Source organism: Ovis canadensis, chromosome 18, assembly GCF_042477335.2.
Source record: "Ovis canadensis isolate MfBH-ARS-UI-01 breed Bighorn chromosome 18, ARS-UI_OviCan_v2, whole genome shotgun sequence".
Taxonomy (NCBI): Eukaryota; Metazoa; Chordata; class Mammalia; order Artiodactyla; family Bovidae; genus Ovis; species Ovis canadensis.
This window is the reverse complement of record NC_091262.1, coordinates 20,727,056-20,749,729: the sequence shown is the minus strand read 5'-3', so window position 1 is coordinate 20,749,729 and position 22,674 is coordinate 20,727,056. Positions and strand designations below refer to the sequence as shown.

Here is a 22,674-nt window from a genome sequence, read left to right as displayed (position 1 = left end):
GGCAGAGGAGCCTGGAAGGCTGCAGTCCATGGGGTCGCAAAGAGTCAGGCACAACTGAGCAACTTCACTTTCACTTTTCACTTTCATGCATTAGAGAAGGAAATGGCAACCCACTCCAGTGTTCTTGCCTGAAGAGTCCCAGGGACGGGGGAGCCTGGTGGGCTGCCGTCTATGGGGTCACACAGAGTCGGACACGACTGAAGCGACTTAGCAGCAACAGCAGCAGCAGATGAACCTCAAAAACACCAAGCTCAGTGAAAGAAGCCAGATGCAGAAGACCACACACTGTATCTTTCCATTCATATGAAACATCCAGGAAAGGCAAATTGACAGAGACAGGGAGCAGAACAGTGGCTCCCCAGAGCTGAGATGGAAAGAGACTGACGCCAACAGGCAACGTTGGGGGGTGATGGAAACATCCAAAATCGGGACTGGGGTGACGGTTACGCAACTCCCTATATTTGCTTGGAAAAAATCATTGCATGGTACACTTAACACTGGCAATTCTTACGGGATGTAAAATTATACTTTAATAAAATTGGCATGAAAAGATAAATTGTATTAGAAAGATACAATTAAGGAAAGGAAAAAATAATAAATTCATAGTATAGAAAAGGGACAGACACCCCCTTGAGTGATCAGGGTGAATATCATCAGTAGTAACGTTGATATCCTGTGCCCCAACATGTGATATGAGCACTTGAGGAAAAGGGCACTCTACTGTGCCCCAAATCCACAAACCCTGGTGAATCATAAGAAAATATCATATAAACCTACATTAATGCACATTCCATAACTCTCGTTATAGAGACCAGCACTCCTCAAGTGTCCAGGTCATGAAAGACAAGGAAAACCAAGAAATGGTCCCAAAGGACCTGAAGATCAAAGGCAGCAAAGAATCCTAAGTCAGATCCTCCAGGAGAAGAACGCACTGCTGGAAAAATTAGCTGATGTTAGTTTCTCAGTTCTGACCATTCTGTCATGGTTATAAAAGAAACTAACGTTAGGTCAAGGTGACTGAAGGGTATAATGGTCTACCTTACCTTTGCAACTCTTTTGTAAAACGAAAACTATTTCAAAATAAAAGTCTGAGGCAGTGCAGGCGGACACTCCACCAGCCCTCCAACATGAAGGCGTGATGAAGGGTCATCACGCCTTCATGCTGGTCAAACAAAACCATCGCCATTCCCAAAGCCAACAAATTTGCCTTTAAATAAGAATATTAATTAACTCTAGTGAGAATATTACAGCCTGACTGTGTACTGGCTGAGGCAGTAAGCTGTGCACATGAATGGACTCCACTCATAGTCAGGAAACCTTGCCACACAGCACAGAACATTTGGTAGGAACCCCAGCTATGACCTCACCCACTCTACCCACTTTATAGACAAGGCAGCTGACAGGGCCAAGAAAGGTTAAACGCATGGGACTTGGCTCCTTTTTCGTCAGTAACAACTGCCCAGCGGCCTCCTGTCAGCTCATGGGGAGTCTTCACGCCACAGCAAAGAAATTACCGGGAAGGAGACAAAAGGATAGAAGTGAATTAAAAAGAAAACATTTTTTAAAAAATTCAAGTGTTGCTAAAGCGGGGAAGAGGACACAATTCATAAAGCACATTAGAAATTAAAGTAGAGATATCATTACACATGTGGCAGAAATTTAAAAGTTAGAAGAATCTGATAAATAACTGCAGACTGATGGATTTGAAAACAGATGAAAAGGACAAATTTCTAAGATTGTGTGTGTGTGTGTGTGTGCACGCATGCACACTAAGTCACTTCAGTCAGGTCCAACTCTGTGTGACCCTGTGGACTCCTCTGTCCATGGGATTCTCCAGGCAAGAATAGTGGAGTGGGTTGCCATGCCTTCCTCCAGGAGATCTTCCCGACCCAGGGATTGAACCCTTGTCTCTTAGCCTCCTGCCTGGGCAGGTGGGTTCTTTACCACTAGCACCACCTGGGCTGGGAAGCCACCTACGATAATACAACCCACAAAAACTGACTCATGGAAAAACAAAAAAGCTAAACTATCCTATAACCATGGAAATCTGAACTCAGTAGCCCTCCCACACTGAACACACCAGGTCAGGTGACTTTAGAGAGAAGTTCTGCCAACTTTTCCAGGAAAGCCTTCCAGACCACTGAAAACGAGAGGAGAGTATTCTTCAACTCAGTCTATGAGCACAGAGTAAACTTCTCAGACAAAAAAAAAAAAAAAGCAGACAGAGATCGGATAATTAAACAAATATCAGCTCTTCATGAACATAAGACAAAAAAGCTTAAACCAATGTTAACAAACCAAACCCAAGAGGGTAAACAACGTTACTCTAGATCAGGGGTCCTCAAACTCTGGGATCTAATGTCCAGTGATCTGAGGTGGAGCTGATGTAATAATAATAGAAATAAAATACAAAATAAATGTAATGTGCTTGAATCATCCCAAAACCATCACCACCACCCCACCCCGGTCCACGGAAATACCATCTTCACAAAACTTAGTGCCAGAAGGTTGGGGACCGCTGCTCTAGATCACCATGAGGAGCTGGTTTCTCTTCTCACCCCCAAGGCTGTGCTGGGGGAGATACACATGATCGAGAAGGTATCCAGGGTGAAACTACCATCCCAGGGTCCAAACACACCACCAAAGTGAGAGGGCTTTCCCATCAACAGCTTGGGAGGACCTGAAGGAGGACCTTCTGTAAGGACAAGACGGAGCCCACCAGAGAGTAAAGGAGGGGCACCAGCGGGCTAACCCCTGAACATGAACCGTAGCAGATCAAAGACAAGGAGGAAGACTGTCACTCCAGGAAAAAAGGAGTAAGTCTTGGGCTTCCCTTGTGGCTCAGCTGGTAAAGAATCTGCCTGCAAAGCAGGAGACCTGGGTTCGATCCCTGAGTTGGGAAGATCCCCTGGAGAAGGGAAAGGCCACCCATTCCAGTACTCTGGCCTGGAGAATTCCATGGACTATACAGTCCATGGCATCACAAAAAGTCAGACACGACTGAGTGACTTTCACTTTCACTTTGGGAGACCCAAGACAGATTTCACAGACAATGCACTCAGGGAAGTGATAGCAGCGGACAGCCAGGAAGAAGCAGAAGAAACTGTATCTGCTTCAAAAAGAGACTGGTCAGGAAGGAAGAAGATATAAAAGACAAGTGGTGAGACAAATTTAAATGCCACAGGGCATTCCCACTGCCCAACCGTCTTGCTACTACAGGCCTAGCCATCAGGAAAGTTAAGGCGTTGCTCTAAAAAATCCAGTTCAGGCCAAGTAGTCACAGCTGCTAGTCCAAGAGATCAGGTGCAAATAATAAAGATATTTGGGATACTCCTAAACCAGGGAAACTCTAAACAGAAGCAGCAAAACTAGTGTTAACATTTGCTCATCATTTACACTATCTTTTCATGACGATATTTTGCCATGACATTTTTGGCATGTCTGTCGTGAGTCCACTTCACAAAGTTAGAGCCAGACTCCCTGGGCACCTGGAGCAGCTGATCATCTATTATGATACCAGTAAATGACCTAGATGCTCCCGAATTCTCCCCATCAAGGAGCATTACTGACATCAATCGGGATAAAATCATTTTCTTTAAAGTATGAAACTTTTTAATTGTATTCTCTAGAACAGACACTGGCAAACTTCTATAAGGACCAAGCAGAAAATACTTTAGGCTCTGGGGGCAACCACTCACCCTTGCAGTTGTAGTGCAAAATCACCCATGGGCAATATGAATGGGCAGAGGCTCTGTTCCAATAAAGTTTTATTTACAAAAATAGGCAACAGGCAGAATTTGGTCTCTGGGCCACAGCCGCCAACACCTGCTCCAGAAAAACATTACTCTCAACAAGCAAGACTAAGTGTTTAGAATCCTATTTGTATAATAACATCTTTTCTCAAAAACAACTGAGAATAATGCATTAACACGAACCTCTCCAAAATAAGATATACCTGGAGATAAGCTCTAGTTATTGTTTTCTCTTTTAAAAGTATCATTTACTTCTATGTATTGGACTATTATAACAGGAATTTATTTAAAAGGTATGATAAAACTATATTTTTTAAATATTGAAGAAAAGCTTTTTGTTTAAAGAAAATAACCTTGGCCAAGCTGGCTTTATCCTGAGTGGTTTGACATAAGAAAATCTGTATCAGTAATTCATCTCACTTATCAATTACAAGAGAAAGAACTGCTTCAGTTTAATGTAACGCTGGACCCTGCACGTTATCAGTTCATACAACACAAAACGTAGAAAACAATTTTTAAGCAAAAGAAACCTACCACTGAAAAGTGCATGCCTTGGGTGACTGGGTCTCAAACTCTAGAATGAAACATGAGAACCACGGGGAGGGCTTATTAAACCCTAGATGGCTGGGTCCCACTCCAGCGCTGAGGGTCTGGTCCCAGAGGTCTAGGGCAGAGTCTGAGGACTTGTGTGGCCCAGGATATACAAGCAGCACAGACTATGCCGCTGGAACATTTTGTTATGAGTGATCCACTGTGCATCAGTGAAGGGCTGCAGGGTGGTCCTGACCAGAAGCACTCCAGCCCAGGCTGAGACCTCATCGACTGGTTCCTCTCATGGATGGTTATGGGGTGTCTGCTCAGCCATAGTTCTTCTTTACTATTCCCCCGACTGCAGCTCCAGCTAAAAAGCTGAGGCTCATGGACCATATCAGAACCACGAAAGCCTGCCACCACAGTGGACCCACAATCCACAGGCCAGCTGGAGCAACCAGATACTCGCAGGAGGTTCTGAGTGAACTGAAACCAGGACTGTGACAGGTCCCAGTCCTTTGAGGCACTATGAGTAGAGCTGGGTAGGCATCACGGCAAGGTTATGAGGAAGCAGGAAGCATAAGTAAGTAAAGGAAACTGGCTTGCAAAGATCAGAACGAGACAATTTCTGGGTACCCAGCACAGGAAGCCAGGCTGCACCCCATGAATGTCCCCTGCCCCCTTCCAATACCCCATCCTGCAAGCCCTTCTCTGTCTTACAACAGAAACCCCCTTCTCATCAGACAGTGAGTTGGTACCTGAACCTACAGCACACTCCTCCCACTACTCCACTCACGCTGTGTGTGCCGTGCTAAGTCACTTCAGTCGTGTCCGGCTCTTGGCGACCCCATGGACTGTCATCCACCAGGCTCCACTGTCCATGGGGATCCTCCAGGCAAGAATACTGCACTGGGTTGCTATTTCCTCCTCCAGGGGATCCTCCTGACCCGGGGATCGAACCCAGGCCTCCTGTGGCTCCTCCATTGCCGGCAGATTCTTTACCACTAAGCCACGGGGAAGCCGGTGTTCTGCTGTTCATGTCTCTGCTAAAGTCCAGAAGTTGGCATGACAGGCCCACACTTGAGGGTACAACAGGGTAGGAGTGGCCTGTGACATGGAGTATCAGGGGACGGGAGAGCAGAAGGGCCTGGTGACCAACACGTCAGCTGAGGCCACTTCAAGGCATCACAGGTCACATGCTTGTCCAGACGCCTAATCACTCCACTGAACACTTTTAAGTGCCGCTCCTATTTTTACAACTTGTATGAGCATTGGGCTTTCAGGAATCTGAAATGCAAAGTGTCCTTTTTATATTTTTATACAAAAGCAAAATACGTATTAGCTCTGCCTTAAACTGGCCGACTCTCCACTTACCAATCCAGTGTTTCCTTCCCTTGAGTGCTAAGTCTTGAAGACCAATGGCTTGAGGGCCAAAGTTAAAGTAAATCCCCACTCATTTTGATTATCTAAGGAGAATTTCAGCATAAAATAATGAAATGACTAAAGTGTCAATATTCTGTAAGAAAGGCAATGACAGAACCATCAAACTAAGGGAGAAACTCAAACTGGCCCATTAACAAATGTTCCCCCAAAGAGGTCTAGCTGAAAAGATCTCATTCATCCTACAACAAGGTACCCACTTGTTTCAAAACTGGATGCTTTCCTCACACGAAAGAGGCACAAACTACTAAGAGACACACCAATGTGGAAAACTCACAAAGGCATCGTGAAAAAGTGAACACAGTCACTCTCACAAGGTTGGAAAGACAAAACTATACTGATAGAGAACATATCAGTGGTTTCCAGAGGTTATCGGTGGGGGTGAGGGGGTAGAAAAGACTAGAATAAGAAGGAGCTTTGGAGAGGGGTGAACTATTCTGTATTTTAAGCATGCTTGTGGTTATAAAATTCACAGAACTGGAAAGCCAAAATAGATGAATCTTACTGTCCAGTAATTTCTTTAATGACACTTCAAGTCACACACATACCAAAGAGAACATGTTTAGAAACAACATGTACTCTTAAACAGGTGAAACGAGTCCCCTGTGACTCAATTTATGCAATAAATCTGCACATTTTCTTTTCTTCACAGAATGAAACTATAAACTGCAGCTTCGCTGGAACTACATTAATAGATATTCTGAATCATGTGAAATTAAAAGATGTCTGCTCCTTGAAAGGAAAGTTATGACAAACCTAGACAGTGCATTAAAAAACAGAGACATCACTTTCCCAACAAAGGTCCATATACTCAAGGCTATGGTTTTTCCAGTAGTCATGTATGGATGTGAGAGTTGGACCATAAAGAAGGCTGAGCACCAAAGAACTGATGCTTTCAAATTGTGCTGGAGAAGTCTTGAGAGTCCCTTGGATTTCAAGGAGATCAAATCAGTCAATCCTAAAGGAAATCAACTTTGATTTCCAATGTTCATTGGAAGGACTGATGATGAAGCTCCAATACTTTGGCCGCATGATGCGAAGAGCTGATTACCTGGAAAAGACTGATGCTGGAAAAGATTGGAGGCAATAAGAGAAAGGGGCACTAGAGGATGAGGTGGTTATATAGCATTACTAACTCAATGGACATAAATTTGAGCAAATTCTGAAAGACAGTACTGGACAAGAGGAGTCTCGCTTGCTGCAGTCCATGGGGTCACAAAGAGTTGGACACAGCTTATTGACAGAACAACAATAGCTGACCCATGTGAATACAAATTAATGAAGAGAAATTGAGCTGCCGCAAAGCTGTGTAGCATGCTATGTGCTATGCCCATAATTTAGGCGTCAATACAGCATCACATGACTTTGTGACAAGCACCAAGGATAGGACCACGACTGAAGACGCACCATTAACCGTTCTGAACTTTTGATCTATAAACTCCTGCTGTAGTCAATTAAACCACGTGTACTTGCCAGTGACTTTTTTCACAAATCATATGTGTAAAATGATAAAACATTGTAAATTATGTCTATTCCTTATCTAAATTATTTTTGCTTAATTTACCTGCAGGTTGCTAATATCAATCATTTTTTAGTTCATCAAAGTAAATTCCTCTCTTACCTTATAGAAAGGGATGGGAAAGCAAGGAATAAAATTTTATGATTCTTCCCTGGACAGAGTCCTCATCAGATGATGGTCGGTCAGTCGGTTGGTCGGCGAAGTCGCTCAGTCGTGTCCAACTCTTTGCGACCCCATGGACTGTAACCTACTAGGCTTCTCCATCCATGAGATTCTCCAGGCAAGAATACTGGAGTGGATTGCCATTTCCTTCTCCATGGGATCTTCCTGACCCAGGGATCGAACCCGGGTCTCCCTCATTGGAGGCAGACGCTTTAACCTCTGAGCCACCAGGGAAGCCCTCAGATGATGGTGGTAGAATGAAATGGTCATGCAGAGTCCCATATATAATAACTATTTAAGAAATGAATTTTAAAAAATCACTCACAGATGCCATAGGGCATTCAAAAGCACATAGAAACCAGAGGGAATTTTAATTTCAAAAAATTGCAAATAAAATAGCTAAAACCTGTGCGTTTGCAGCTTGCTGGCCACAGGGTGTAACTCAACCCCCAAGGCTACAGAAAATATTGGTAGGAAAAACTGCAGTGTGACCAGCTAAAGGTGTCAAAGATCAGATTTCAGGACTAGGAAATTTTCAGGCAGCTAGAAATTTAAAGGCAAAGTGTCAACATGAAACCACAGAATGAATGAAACCCTAATTCAGAGCAACTGCCAAATTCCTGGCTCATAAATTATCTACACACGAGTGAAGGAGATCCCAGGGAACCCAACCAAAAGAAGTCAGAAACCAGAGATACCCAGCCTTGAAGGATGGAACTACACAGGATCAGATCTTTATGAGTTTGATGCTTTTTTAACCAAGGACATTCCTCAGCTGGCAGAAAGCTGAAGCCAAATGGGCTTGATGGGTGAGGGTACAAACCCTAAAGCCAGCAGAGGCACGGAAACCACAGGGGTCAACAGCATCCATGCCCAAACCTTGTCGAACCATCAACTTTGCAGGTACAGAGAAGACCTCTACAGAGCTAAGCTACAGAGGCGGCCATGAGACAAAGCACCAACACACAGTAGCAGCTACATATCAAAGGAGACAGAGCTTGTGATTTGAATCCAGGCAAGCTGACTACCTCTCAGATCAAAAGTCCTGAAAAACACATACTTAAAAAGTCAGAGTTGCTGCAATGTGTAACATCTAGTCTTCAACCAACACATGCAAAGAAACAGGAAATTGTGACCTATGGTCAGGGAAAAAAGAAAGTGAAAGTGAAGTCGCTCAGTCGTGTCCGACTCTTTGCGACCCCACGGACTGTAGCCCACCAGGCTCCTCGGTCCGTGGGATTTTCCAGGCAGGAATACTGGAATGGGTTGCCATTTCCTTCTCCAGGGGATCTTCCTGACCCAGGAATTGAACCCGGGTCTCCCGCATTGCGGGCAGACACTTTACCATCTGAGCCACCAGGGAAGCCCGAAATTGTGAGCTATGGTCAGGGAAAAAAAGAAAGGTAATAGTCAAAAGAACTGATTTCATTTTTTTCGCCATACAGTTCAGCCGCTTTACCCATCTCACCCTCCCCCTTCCGCCCCCTCCCCTGTGGCAGCCACTACTCTGGTCTCCATATCTAGCTGTCCTTACTAGGTTTGGTTTGTTCATTTACTTTGGGTTTTTGTTTGTCTTCATATTATTTCCCATATGAGAAATTCCCATATGTTTTTACGTAATTTCCCATATGAGAAATTCTGCAGCATTTGTCTTTCTCCATCTCACTTATTTCATTTAGGATAACGCCCTCAAGGTCTGCTCATGTTGTCAGAAAGGGCACTGTTTCATCTTCTACGGCTGTGTAGTATTCCACTGTGTCTATCTGCCACACCTGTGTCCATGCATCTGCTGATGGGCACTTCAGTTGTTGCCATATCTCGGCTATCGTGAAGAATGCCGTGATGAACACAGGGGTGCATATATCTCTTTGAATTAGTGTTTTCATATTCTTTGCATACTCAGATATAGGACAGCTGGATGACAGAATAGTTCTATTCTGAATTTTTCGGTAATCTCCCAACTGTTTTCCATAGTGGCTACACCAGTTCATGCTCCTACCCACAGTATATGGGAGCATGCAGTTCCCTTTTCTCCACATCCTTGCCAACACTTGCTATTTCTTGCCTTTTTGATAACAGCTATTCCAACAGGCATGAAGTAATACCTCATTGTGGTTCTGATTTGCACTTCCTGATAATTAGTGATGTCAAACATCCTTTCATATGCCTGTTGGCCATCTGTATGTCTTCTGTGGGAAAAAAGTCTCTTTCAGATATTCTGTCCATTTTTTAAAACCAAGTTGTTTATTTTTCGGTGGTTGAACTGTATGAGTTCTTTATATATTTGGCATATTAACACCTTATAATATGTACATTTACAAGTATCTTCTCCCAGTTGGTAGGTAATCTTCTCATTTTGTTGATCTCTTTTGCAGCTGTTTCTCTTGCCTGAGGAAACATATCTAGACAGGGATTGCAAAAATCAAAGTCAAACGGCGTGCTGCCTATATTTTATTCTAGAAGTTTTATGGTTTCAGGCCTTTCATCCAAGTCTTTAATCCATTTTGAGTTGATTTTGGGGTGTAGGGTGAGAGAGTGTGCAATTTCACCTCTGTTCATGTTGGCTGTCCCCAGCACCATTGACTAAAGAAACAATCCTTTCCTCATTGTATGTTCTTTGCTCTTTTGTTATAACTTAATAGATTTTATGTGTGTGAGTTTATGTCTGGGTTCTCAATTCCATTCCATTGACCTATGTACTTTTTTCTGCAAAGACCATGCTGTTTCAGTCCCCATACTTTGTAAACAGAGTGTGGAATCAGAAAATGTAGTCTCTCTAGCTTTGTCCTTTCTCGCGGGATGCCTTTGGCTATTTCAAGTCTTTTGTGGTTCCATATAAATTCTAGATTTTTTTGGTTTAATTTCTGTGAAAAATATTCTTGGTATTTTGATAGGGATTACACTAAATCTGTAGATTGCTTTAGGTCATATGGACATTTTAACCATGTTAATTCTCCCAATTCATGAGCACAGAATATCTTTCCATTTATTTGTGTCTTCTTCCATTTCAGGTCTTTTACCTCCAGGTCAAATTTATTCCTAGGTATTTGATGCTTTTTGTGGCAATTATAAGTAGAATTGTTTTCTTAATTTCTCTTTCTGCTAGTTCATTGTTAGCATATAGGAACACAGCACATTTCTGTATGCTGAATTTGTACCTTCCGACTTCACTGTATCTGCTGATTATGGCTAATAGTTCTTTGGTAGAATCTTAAGGGTATTCTATACATTAATATAAAATCATGTTATCCACAAAGAGTTTTACTTCTTCTTTTCTAAAATGGATACCTTTTATTTCTTTTTCTGGCCTAACTGCCCTTGCTCGGACTTCCAATACTATGTTAAATAAGAGTGGCAAGAGTCTTGTTCTGGTCTTGTTCCTGATTTTCAAGAGAGAGCTTTCAGTTTTTCATGATTGAGTGTGATGTTGGTGGTAAGATTACCAAATATGACCTATATTATGTTTACATATGTCCCAGCAGTCAAGATCCCAGGAGAAATATCAATAACCTCAGATATGCCAATGACACCACCCTTATGGCAGAAAGCGAAGAACTAAAGAGCCTCTTGATGAAAGGGAAAAAGGAGAGTGAAAAAGTTGGCTTCAAACTCAACTTTCAGAAAACTAAAATCATGGCATCTGGTCCCATCACTTCATGGCAAATAGATGGGGAAACAGTGGAAACAGTTACAGACTTTATTTTGAGGGGCTCCAAAATCACTGCAGATTGTGATTGCCGCCATGAAGTTAAAAGACACTTACTCCTTGGAAGGAAAGTTATGACCAACCTAGACAGCATATTAAAAAGCAGAGACGTTACTTTGCCAACAAAGGTCCATCTAGTCAAAGCTATGGTTTTTCCAGTAGGCATGCATGGATGTGAGAGTTGGACTGTAAAGAAAGCTGAGCACCAAAGAATTGATGCTTTTGAACTGTGGTGTTGGAGAAGACTCTTGAAAGTCCCTTGGACTGCAAGGAGATCAAACCAGTCATCCTAAAGGAAATCAGTCCTGAATATTCTTTGGAAGGACTGATGCTAAAGCTGAAACTCCAATACTTTGGCCACCTGATGTGAAGAACTGACTCATGTGAAAAGACCCTGATGCTGGGAAAGATTGAAGGTGGGAGGAGAAGGGGATGACAGAGGATGAGATGGTTGGATGGCTAACCGACTCAATGGACATGAGTTTGAGTAAGCGCCAGGAGTTAGTGATGGACAGGGAGGCCTTGCTGCTGCAGTCCATGGGGTCACAAAGAGCTGGACACGACTGAGCGACTGAACTGAACTGAATTGATGTCCCTTCTACATCACTTTATTGAGAATTTTTATCATAAGGGGACGTTTAATCTTATCAGCTGATTTTCTACGTCTACAGAGATAATTGTATGTTTTTATCCTTCAATTTGTTTATGCGCTGCATCAGGCTGACTGATCTGCATATGTTGAACCATCTTTTAAATATTTATGTATTTATTTTTGACTGTATTGAGCCTTAGCTGTGGCACACAGGCTTAGTTGCCCCATGGCATGTGGGCTCTTAGTTCCTCAGCCAAGGATTGAACCTGTGTCCCTTGCATGGGAAGGTGGATTCTTAACCACTGGACTACCAGAGAAGTCCCTACATTGAACTGTTCTTGCACCTCTGGAACAAATCCCATTTGATCATGGTACACAAAGCTTTTAATGCATTATTGGAGTTTCTTTGCTAATATTTTGTTGAGGATTTTTACAACTATGTTCATCAGAGATATTGGACTATGTTCATCACTCTGCGTATGTGTATATACGTGTGTTGTCTTTGTCTGATTTTTGTATTAGGGTGATGCTGTCCTTGCAAAGTGAGTTAGAAAGCATTCCCTTCTATTACATATTTTGGAATAGTTTGGGGAAGACAGGCCTTAAAGCTTTGAATAGTTGGTAGAATTCACCTGTGAAGCTGCCTGGTTCTGAACTTCTGTTTGGTGGGAGCTTCTGACTACTGTTTCAATCTCTGTATTATGATCAGTCTATTCAGATTTTTTTATTTATTCATGATGCAGCCTTGGACACTTGTTCAATTCTAAGAATCTGTGTGTTTCTTCTAGGTTGTCCAATTTGTTGGCATATAGCTGCGTTTCTCGGCCACCAGGTGTCAGTTCGGGCCGACGGACAAGGAGGAGGTCCCGGTGCTGGAGTACCCGATGCAGGTAGGGCGTCTGCGGGCGTGGGCTCACTGGCTTTCTGTCCTTGTGGCACCTGCGGGCACAGGCTCACTGGCTTTCTGTCTTTGTGGTGCCTGCGGGCACGAGCTCACTGGCTTTCCGTCCATGTGCAAACACACCGCCTCTCTGAGGTCTCTGCTGCTGGGTCACGGGGCGCTGACCGGGCCCCTTCTGGAGTTACAGGGTGACGCCAGGCCCAGGAGGGGCGTGGCCTCGGGGGCCACAGATGGTCTCCAGGATGGTCTTTACTTGAAAAGAAATGAGGAGCCTAAAGGAGGCACTCTGGTGAGGCGGGGGCGCATGCTCACCCCTCTCTGGCCCTGCGTATCCAGGCTGTGCTCTGACACAGCCCTCCATCCCGTGACGTAGTGGCTGAGTGTGCAGCGGCATTCATGGTGGCATCCTTCAGCAAAGGGGACACTCCTCACTCCAGGCCCTCCACGGTCGAGGCAGCCCCGGACGGCAGGGGAGCCCCCCCAAGCAGAGCATTGCCTGGTCACCTGGCCGGGCAACAAATGAACAAATATTGTCTTGTAACCCTTGGTGTTTCTGTGGTATACATTGTTATTTCTCCTCTTTCATTTCTGATTTTATTATTTCTCTCCTTCTACTGACTTTGGGCTTTCTTTGTTCTTTTTCTTCTCCTTCCTTTCAGTGTAAGTTCAGATTGTTGATTAGGATTTTTCTTGTATCTTGAGGTAGGCCTGTTTTGCTATAAACTTCCCTCTTGGTACCACTTTTGCTACATCTTATAAATTTTGCTATGTTGTCTTTTCATCTTCCTTTGACCTTCAGGTGATTTTTTATTTCTCCTTTGACTTCTTCATTGACTTAACAGCCACTCGGTAACACTTTGTTCAGTCTCCACACATCTGTGATTTTCCCAGCTTTGTTCTTGTAGCTGACTTTTAGTTTCATACCATATCATGGTGATCAGAAAAGATGCTTGATATGAGTTCAGTCTTCTTAAATTTACTGAGATTTGTTTTGTGTCCCAACATATGGCCTACCCTTGAGAAAGTTCCATGTGCTCTTGAGAAGAATGTGTATTCTGCTGCTTTTGGATAGAATGTCTGTACAAATCTATCCAATCCATCTGGTCTAATGTTTCACTTAAGGCCCAGTTTCCTTGTTGACTTTTTTGTCTGGATGATTTAGCCACGGATGTAAAAGAGATGTTGAAGTCCCCCACTATTATGGTGTTGCTGTCAATTTCTCCCTTTAGGTGTGTTAACAATTATATATATTTTGGTGCCCTTATGTTAAATGCATATGTATATGTGTGTGTGTGTGTGTATGTGTGTGTGTGTGTGTGTGTGTGTCAACCACTATACTGTTTTCTTGATAAACTGTCCCCCTTATCCCTTTATTTTTACATACCACCCATTTTGGTCTCTTGGTAAATTTTTTGACTTTACGTCTATTTTCTCTGCTGAGTATGGCTTCACCCACTTTCTTTCGGCTGCCATTTCCTTGGAACACCATCTTCCAACCTTTCACTCTTAGCCTATGTTTATTTTCAGAGCTGAAGTGAGTCTCCTGGAATCTCCAGTAACAAGTTGGTTCTTGTTCTTTAATCCACACAGCCACTCTGTGTCTTCTGAGGGGTGAATGCACTCCATCTGCGTTCAGGGTAATTATTGATGAATAAGGACTTAGTACTGCCATTCCATCTTTCGTTGCTGGTTTCTCTATATCACTGCTGGCTTCTTTTTCTTTGTGTTCCAGCCTGTCATCTCGGTTTTGTGGTTTTCTACATTTTTTCACAGTTTCCTCCTTTTCTACGCTTCATGCCTCTGTTCTAGATTTATGTTTTGTGGTTACCATGAGGCTTGTATAAAACATCCCATAGATACAATAATCCTTGTCCTGCTGATAGCATCTTATCTTCATTTACCTATAGGGTTCTTGTCCTTTCCCCGCTTCTCCTTCTCTATTTTTGTTTTTTTCAAACTATCCCTTTTCATGTTCAAATGGCCGTGGCTCTAGTTATTATTTTTTCTGATTTTCCCCCTTTAACCTTTATGCTATACTAAAATGTTTAAAACTGATTCTGATAAACAGTTATAATTTTTTGATTCTATTCATATTTATTAACTTGCTTTTCTGTCCTATTACCTTTTTGGTTCTGGCAGAAAAACTCCTTTGAACATTTCCTGTAAGGCATATCTAGTGTTGGTGAACTCCCTCAATTTTTATTTATCTCAGGAAGTCTTTATTTCACCTTTATATCTGAGTGATAATATTTCTGGATAAAGTATTTTCAGGTGACATTTTGTATCTTTCAGTATCTTTAAAATATCATTCTCCTCCTTTCCGGCCTGTAGACTTCCTGCTGAGAAATCTGCTGCTAGACTTTGTGGGTGTTTCTGGACGTTATCATCATCCCCCTCATCTCTGTCTGCCTTTAAAATTAATTCTTTGTCATTGATTTTTGATAGTTTTAAGATAGTTTGTCTTAAAGAAGGTCTTTTTGCATTGAGGCAATTAGGTGTTCTCTTAGTTTTAAGGACTTGCTTACCCAATTTCTTGTGCGGGTTTGAGAACTCAGCTTTGATTTCTTTAAGGAATCTCTCTGCTCCCTTCTCCCTCTCCTCTCCTTTTGGGATACACACTACCCTCATGTTTACCCTTCCCATAAAGCTGGATAGCTCTCATAGAATGTCCTCATTTTTTAATGCCTTATTTCTCTTTCCTCTAATATTTGCATCATTTATAGATTTCTGTCTTTGAACTCACTACTTCTCTCTTCCATATGATCTGAAACATTTCCAGTGCTTTCTAATGCATTCTTTATCTCATTTATTGAGTTATTCAGCTCCAGAATTTCTGCTTGATTTTTTTAGAGTCTTTAGTAATGTATTACTTCTGATCACTAATTTTATTCCTGAGCTCACTGAACTGCCTTTCTGAGTTTTCTTGTTACTCAATGAATTTCTTCATGACACCTCTTTTGAATTTTTTGTCAGTTAAATTGTGATATTCCATGACTTTAAATTTGGCTTCTGGAGAAATGTCATTTTCCTTTGGTGGTATGGTGTTACTTTCGTTCTTCACGGCACTTGATGAGCTGTTCCCCGGTCAGTACATCTGAAGTAGTATCTTTCTGCTTGATTCTGATTCAACAGGGCAGAAATTCGGTCTTTTGTTTTCCAGTAGGTGGCGCAATAGCACAAGGTTATGGTTTTCCTTACCTCCTGCTGCTGCTGCTGCTGCTAAGCCGCTTCAGTCGTGTCCGACTCTGTGCGACCCCATAGACCACAGCCCACCAGGCTCTCCCGTCCCTGGGATCCTCCAGGCAAGAACACTGGAGTGGGTTGCCATTTCCTTCTCCAATGCATGAAAGTGAAAAGTGAAAGTGAAGTCGCTCAGTCGTGTGAGCAACCTCCAATTACATTTGCGTGTTGGTCCGTTCTATCCTCTACCACTTCTGTCGGAGGAGTGGCTCTGCATCCTCGTTATTGCTTCTCGTGTCTCCAGGGGCCACTGAGGCCTTCTTGCTGCCAATATCACTGGCTGTGCTCTCTTCCCTGGTGCCCAGCATCCCTGAGTTGCAGACTCTGCTGCCACAGGGGAGGACACTGGCAGGAAGGAGTCCGGGTTGGACCAGCACCTCAGAGGCCAGGGTTGCTTTCCCTCACCCCCTGTTGCTATCTGTTCTCTGGACGAGGGGCTCAGCTCCCACAGCCAGAGAGCCAGGCTGCTGCTCCCTAGCTCTGCCTTCCCTCTGCGTTCCAGTCCAGCCAGCTTTAAATGTACAGACGTGCAGAATTTTCCACCATACTGGTGTGTTGACCAGAGGCACTTTTGCTGAACTGCAAATGCTTTACTGGGTGTAGACTGAAGGGGAGCTTTTTATTCCACCACGTCGCTGTCACTCTAATATAACTGATTTTAAATAGGCCCAGATGTTGGATTTGGCAGACAAAGCACTCAAAATGACTTTACAAATATGTTCAAAGAATTAAAGTAATTCTTTAAATTAAAGGGAAAGATATGCTCAATGAATAAACAGAGAATCTCAACAGAGAAATAGAAACTATACATAATAGAAATTATACAGGTCAAACCTACAATAACTGAAATCTTTAAATAAGCTCAACGACAGTTTGGAGATGGCAGATAAACCTGAATACAGATCAACAGAAATTATCCAACCAAAAAAGCGGGAAATGTTTGAATAAAAATAAACCAAATCTCAGAGACTACAAGACAATATGAAGCACCCCAACATACATATAACTGGAATCCCAGATAAAGAAAAGAGCATAAAAATTTGAAGAACTAATCACCAAAATCTTCCCAAATTTGGTAGGAAACTGGATTCAGAAAGTTCAACAAAGCCCCAAAAAGAAATGAAAATAAAATCACTCCTAGAAAAATCACAGTTAAACTGCAAAAAAAGCTAAAGAGAAAGACTTGAAAGCATTCAGAGAAAAATGCCATTTTATGTGTGAAGAACAACAATAAATTAATTGCTGACTTCTCACCAAAGACTATGAAAGCCAGAAGATACTGGAACAATATATTCAATTTCTGAAGGAAAAAAGGTCTCACTAACTGTTCTACAACTGGATAAACAACACTTCAAATATGTAAGTGAAATAAAGACATTTTCAATAAACAAAACCTGAGAGATTTTATTGCCATCAACTCCCTACAAGAAATTTTAAAGGAAGAACTTTAGCCTGAAGGGCAACTGGAACCTATACAAAAAAATTTTAATGGTAAATATCTGGATAAACATTTCTAAATTACATATTTTTTCTTTATACCTTTAAAAGACATAACTATCTAAATTAAAATTTATAAGTCAGTAGCAACAGGTTTATAACAAACATCTAATATATCAACACAACAACAGCACTATGAAATAATAGGTACATGAAAATATACTATTGCAAGGTTTCTATATTTTACCTTAAGTAATTCAATATGCACTCTAAGTTAATCTAAGTTTAAGATGCATATGTAATCTCTACAGCAACAACTTTTAAAAGTGCAAAAATATAAAGCTAGAATGCCAAGAAAGAAATTAAAATGAAACAGTAAAAAAATCTGATTAAAACAAAATAAGACAGAAGAAGAACAGAGAAAAAAGAAACAGAAGACAGAAAGCAAATCGCAACAGAGAAGATCTAAGTACAACCATATCAATAATTAAATGGAAATAGACTAATATTCCAATCAAAAGACAGAGATTATTAAAACTAGATTTAAAATCTAAGACCCAATTTGATGCTGTCAACAAAACACATGCTTTAAATATAAAGACATAAATGACTAAAAGTAAAAGGCTAGGAAGAATATATTCCATGCAAACAGTAAGCATAAGAAGATGAAGTGGCTGTATTAATAGCAGAGAAAATAAATTTCATAACAAGAGATATCACTGAAGACAAGTGGAGGGCCACTTCATAACGACAAAATGGTCAATACATCAGACAAATATAGCAATTATAATGTAGATGTGATTAATGACAAAATTCCAAAATACATGAAGTACAAAATACGGACAGAACTAAAAGAAGAAAGAGGTGAACCCACAGTCACAAAGACTTTAACATACTTCCCGCAGAACTTCACAATCAGGTAAAAATATTAGTAAGAATATTGAATGACAGTATCAATCATCTTAATCTAACTAACATTTTCAAAACATGAAACCCAATACCTGCAAAATACACCCACTTTCAAGTCCATATGGAGTATCTACCAAGATAAACCACATACAGGACTATAAAACAACTCTCAATAGGTTGCAAAATATTAAAATGTTGCAGACTGTATTATCTTATTGCGACAGAATTAAATTAAAAATCAACAAAAAATAAAACATCTGGAAATGCTCACAAATAACTGGAAATTAAAAACTTACTTTTTAAGAAACCATCAAAATCATAAAGTAAATTGGAAAATAGTTTGAGCTGAATTATAATGACATTTGGTAAATGATAAATTAGGTTGCACTAAAATTTAAAACTTCTGTGCTCTGAAAAAATTATGCCAAAATAAAAATGTTTTCAAAATATATCTGATGAACAGAGAGCGTAACATATAAAGAATACTCAGTGCTCAGTAATATTAATGGGAAAACAAACAACCCAATTAAAAAAATAGGCAAAAATATCTGAACAGACACTTCACCTAAGAAGATATATGACCATCAGAAAAGCACATGAAAACATGATAATACCATTAGGAAAATGCAAATTAAAATCAAAATTAGATATCAGATACCAAATTGCAGAATCACCGAGGACAAGCAAGCATGCGAAGTGACTGAAACTCTCAAACAATGATGGTAGCAAAGTCTATGTAACTACTCCACAGAAATACTTTTATTCTGGCTCTCCAAAAAACAAGCTAATCCAGAAATAAGCACTTTAAAAAAAATGGTTTTAATTGTCAGAAAAATACTTTTTATTTACTGAATTTTCTATTCATTTGATACTTCTTAAACTCAGTTTCTGGGTGACTAACAGTCAATTGCCACTTAAAAAATATCAGTTCATGGGTCATGGGTGAAAACGAGACCTAGTAAGCAGCTTCAGAGAAAATGAGTGTGAAACTATTAGTCACTCGGTCATGCCTGACTCTCTGCGACACCATGGACTGTAGCCCACCAGGCTCCTCTGTCCATGGAATTCTCCAGGCAAGAATACTGGAGTGGGTTGCCATTTCCTTCTCCAGGGGATCTTCCTAACCAAGGGATTGAACCCAGGTCTCCTGCATTGCAGGCAGATTCTTCATCGTCTGAGCCACCAAGGAATCCCAAGCAGAGAACTTTCCATCAGATTTGTAGAATTCATGAGAAACAAAGAGGAGGCAGAAATCCAAGCACCGAGTCTGATCTGCCTCAATTCAACAGCTTAATATCCTCCTTCCACGCCATAGTTCTGGGTCTGCCTTGAGATGAATGAGACATCACACCCAACCTCTGCTTGATTCTCTTGGAACAAAGTCTGGGATATCACGGAGACCAGCAGCAACAGCAGCACTGGCAAGCTCTTTCTGCCCCTAAACCGTGGCTCACACATCAAGTCCGAATCTATTAACAGTTTTCGTTACTGTTAGTAGGACATTTATAGCACAAAGGATTTTGCCACAAACTGAACACAAGCCATTTGGTAGCAGATGACAGCAAATGAGCCGCCCGAGAAAAGGAATTACCAAAATACTTCCTCTCTGAGGCTTCTCCAGATCCCTTGGTCTATCTAAATGAATGACTAGAGAACATAGCCACCCCAAGGAGTGAAACCGTACATCAAAATCGAAGGACAAACGGCTCTCAATGACCCAAGGAGCTGATAGACACGGGTGCCTCTGCCTCTATGATCGACTCTAACAAATAATGACCTACACGGCTTGTCTGCATGAGACACAAGTTGTCTCACACCACACCGAGGGAAGGAAAAAAGTGAGGAATGCAGATGTATTCCATCCTGGACACGTGGAACAGATACACATGTGAACACAGCTCAAAACCATGATAGTAGCCTTTGAATCCCCAGGGGAAAAACACTCAACTGAGATAATAGCACATCTGTGGTGATGTACTTGGGAATTTCACTTTTGCTAAAATTCAGAACTTTGTAAGAATTAAATGATAGGGCCTGACCAGCTGGGTCAGAGATATTGACAGAACTTTCAAAGTCAAAGGAACTATTAAAGAAAGCAATGTTGAAGAAGAGCGTGATCCCTTAGACAAAAGAGCACACCCTGCTCCTCACCACCCCTAAAATCAAGTCCCAGGGCTTTACCCTAACCTCGCTATCGTGGCCGACCTCCCTCTTTTCTGAGGTAATGTCTATAAATCTTGGCATCCAGTGTGCCTTTGCACCACATGTCAGCTATTAGCAATGGTGTTTTTCCTGAGAGCAAACTGGTAACATTAAAGACAAGAAATGAGTAGCATTGTGCTTGCAAAGTCATTTTACAAACATTCATGGCAACAACCATTTTACAGGGGACGGGGCACTACCCGGGAACCCGAGGGCTGTAAGGGATCTCCATCCTCTTTGTCAGTAAAACGAGAAATGTGGTGAAATCGAAATCCATACCTTGGGCTTATTTACATGACAGCTGAGCCAGTGACACTTCCCGTGCCAGAAGATTCTCTCCAAGGAATGTCTGTGCTCAGGGCGCCCTCCGAGCAGGCAGGCACCCGGAGCCTCCCCGCAAGCCTGCAGGGGTGGTGGCCCCACGTGGCCGCATGGCCCTCACCTTTCCTTTTGGTTGTGTAAAATCCAACAGCTGCTCCATCTCGCCACAGAATCTTAGCCTCCTCCTTCACAGAGTGAGGTAGAAAAAACATGTCATCATCATCCAAATTCCGTTCTAGTCTTCCAAAAATAACGACGTTCAGAACGAAAAGCACAATCCTTTCCCCAAATGACTGAACCTTTGAAGGAAAAACAAAAAGAACATCTAAGTGAGACAAGTAGGGAAAGTCAGACACAATAAATTCGATGCTTGGAATCAACCCACACGCCGGGGGCCAGGTGTGGGCTCCCCCACCGCGCAGTTCTTCTCGTGCTTGAGATCCAAACTGAGGAACACAGTTTCTCACGGGGGTTTTCTCAACCCTGGCCTTTCACACCCACCCTGGCCTCCAGGAGCAGGGGGGAGGGCCAGAAAGGCCCCCTTGGTCTCCAGAGCCACAGACGGGGAGTGTGAGGAGGCAGAGGACAGTCACATATCAGTGAAACAGGAGGTGGCTTCCAGGCAAGCCATTTCAGCAGAAACCTGGATGTGTCCAGGGAGAAACCCAATCTGCCATATCTTTAACAACAGCTCAAGGATTCTGACGCTCAGAACAAGGTGAATAATAGGGGGTCATAACTGGTGTGCAGTGGCTACGCCAAGATCAACTGATTTTCAATGACTTGTGACAGATTTTGAGTATATACTAGTGTCTCAACCCCACAGAGTTACTGGAACTCAAGGCCCAGCCCATCCCAAGGCTACATATGGAACCATCTCTCACCCATTGCAATGTCACGACAATTGAGGAAACTGTACTGTGGTCAAGCTCAGGCCCACAAAAGGGCTTCATCATTAACAAGTCAAAATGACTTCCTGTTCCTGCCTGTCAGCATTCTCTGTGTGCACATAGCCCATGGCTGGCACAGTTCAGTTGCTCGGTCATGTCCGACTTTTTGCACCCCCATGGACTGCAGCATGCCAGGCTTCCCCGTCCATCACCAACTCCAAAAGGTTGCTCAAACTCATGTCTGTTGAGTCGGTGATGCCATCCAACCATCTCATACTGTTGTCCCCTTCTCCTCCTACCTTCAATCTTTCCCAGCATCAGAGTCTTTCCAAATGAGTCAGTTCTTTGTATCAGGTGGCCAAAGTATTGGAGCTTCAGCTTCAGCATCAGTCCTTCTAATGAATATTCAAGGTTGATGTCCATTAGGATTGACTGGTTTGATCTCCTTGCAATCCAAGGGGATCTCAAGAGTCTTCTCCAACTCCTCAGCTCAAAAGCATCAATTCTTTGGTGCTCAGCCTTCTTTATGGTCCAACTCTCACATCCATACATGACTACTGGAAAAACCATAGCTTTGACCATATGGACCTTTGTTGGCAAAGTAGTGTCTCTGCTTTTTAATATGCTGTCTGGGTTAGGTATAGCTTTTCTTCCAAAGAGCAAGCGTCTTAATTTCACGGCTGGCACAGGTGGTACAAATGAAGGCCTCCTGCACCCACAGCAGACATAACTAATCAATCCCCATTCTATGTGAGTGAGCCCAGAAGCAGTCTAAATTCAGCCCTCTGGACAACTACAAGAAACCACTAAAATGTGGCGCTTGAGGTAAAACCAAACAGCCAGTGACACAATGACAGTATTATTAGATTTTACTCCGACAACATTCCCATATGGCAGCCTAAGGGCCTGGGTGTGTATCACCCTTTCGTATGTACCACGATGAAATCAGCAAGAGTGTTATCAATGCCTGGGCTGAGACTGCCACCCACATGCTACCATTTGACTCTTACCAGCCGCGAGGGAAATCCTGGTTTACAGGTGAGGACACTGAAGCTCAAAGAGGGTAAGCAGT

At 42.2% G+C, this 22,674-nt stretch overlaps 1 protein-coding gene across 1 annotated transcript in view; it reads right to left on the bottom strand.

Moving 5' to 3' along the window:
- Positions 1–22,674, bottom strand: part of LOC138423348 (protein FAM169B-like) — a 91,627-nt gene that overhangs the window by 16,672 nt on the left and 52,281 nt on the right. Inside the window, exon 5 of the mRNA XM_069559248.1 lies at positions 20,834–21,011. Within this exon, the coding sequence (XP_069415349.1) occupies positions 20,834–21,011 (178 nt within the window). The remainder of the gene's footprint in view (positions 1–20,833; positions 21,012–22,674) is intronic.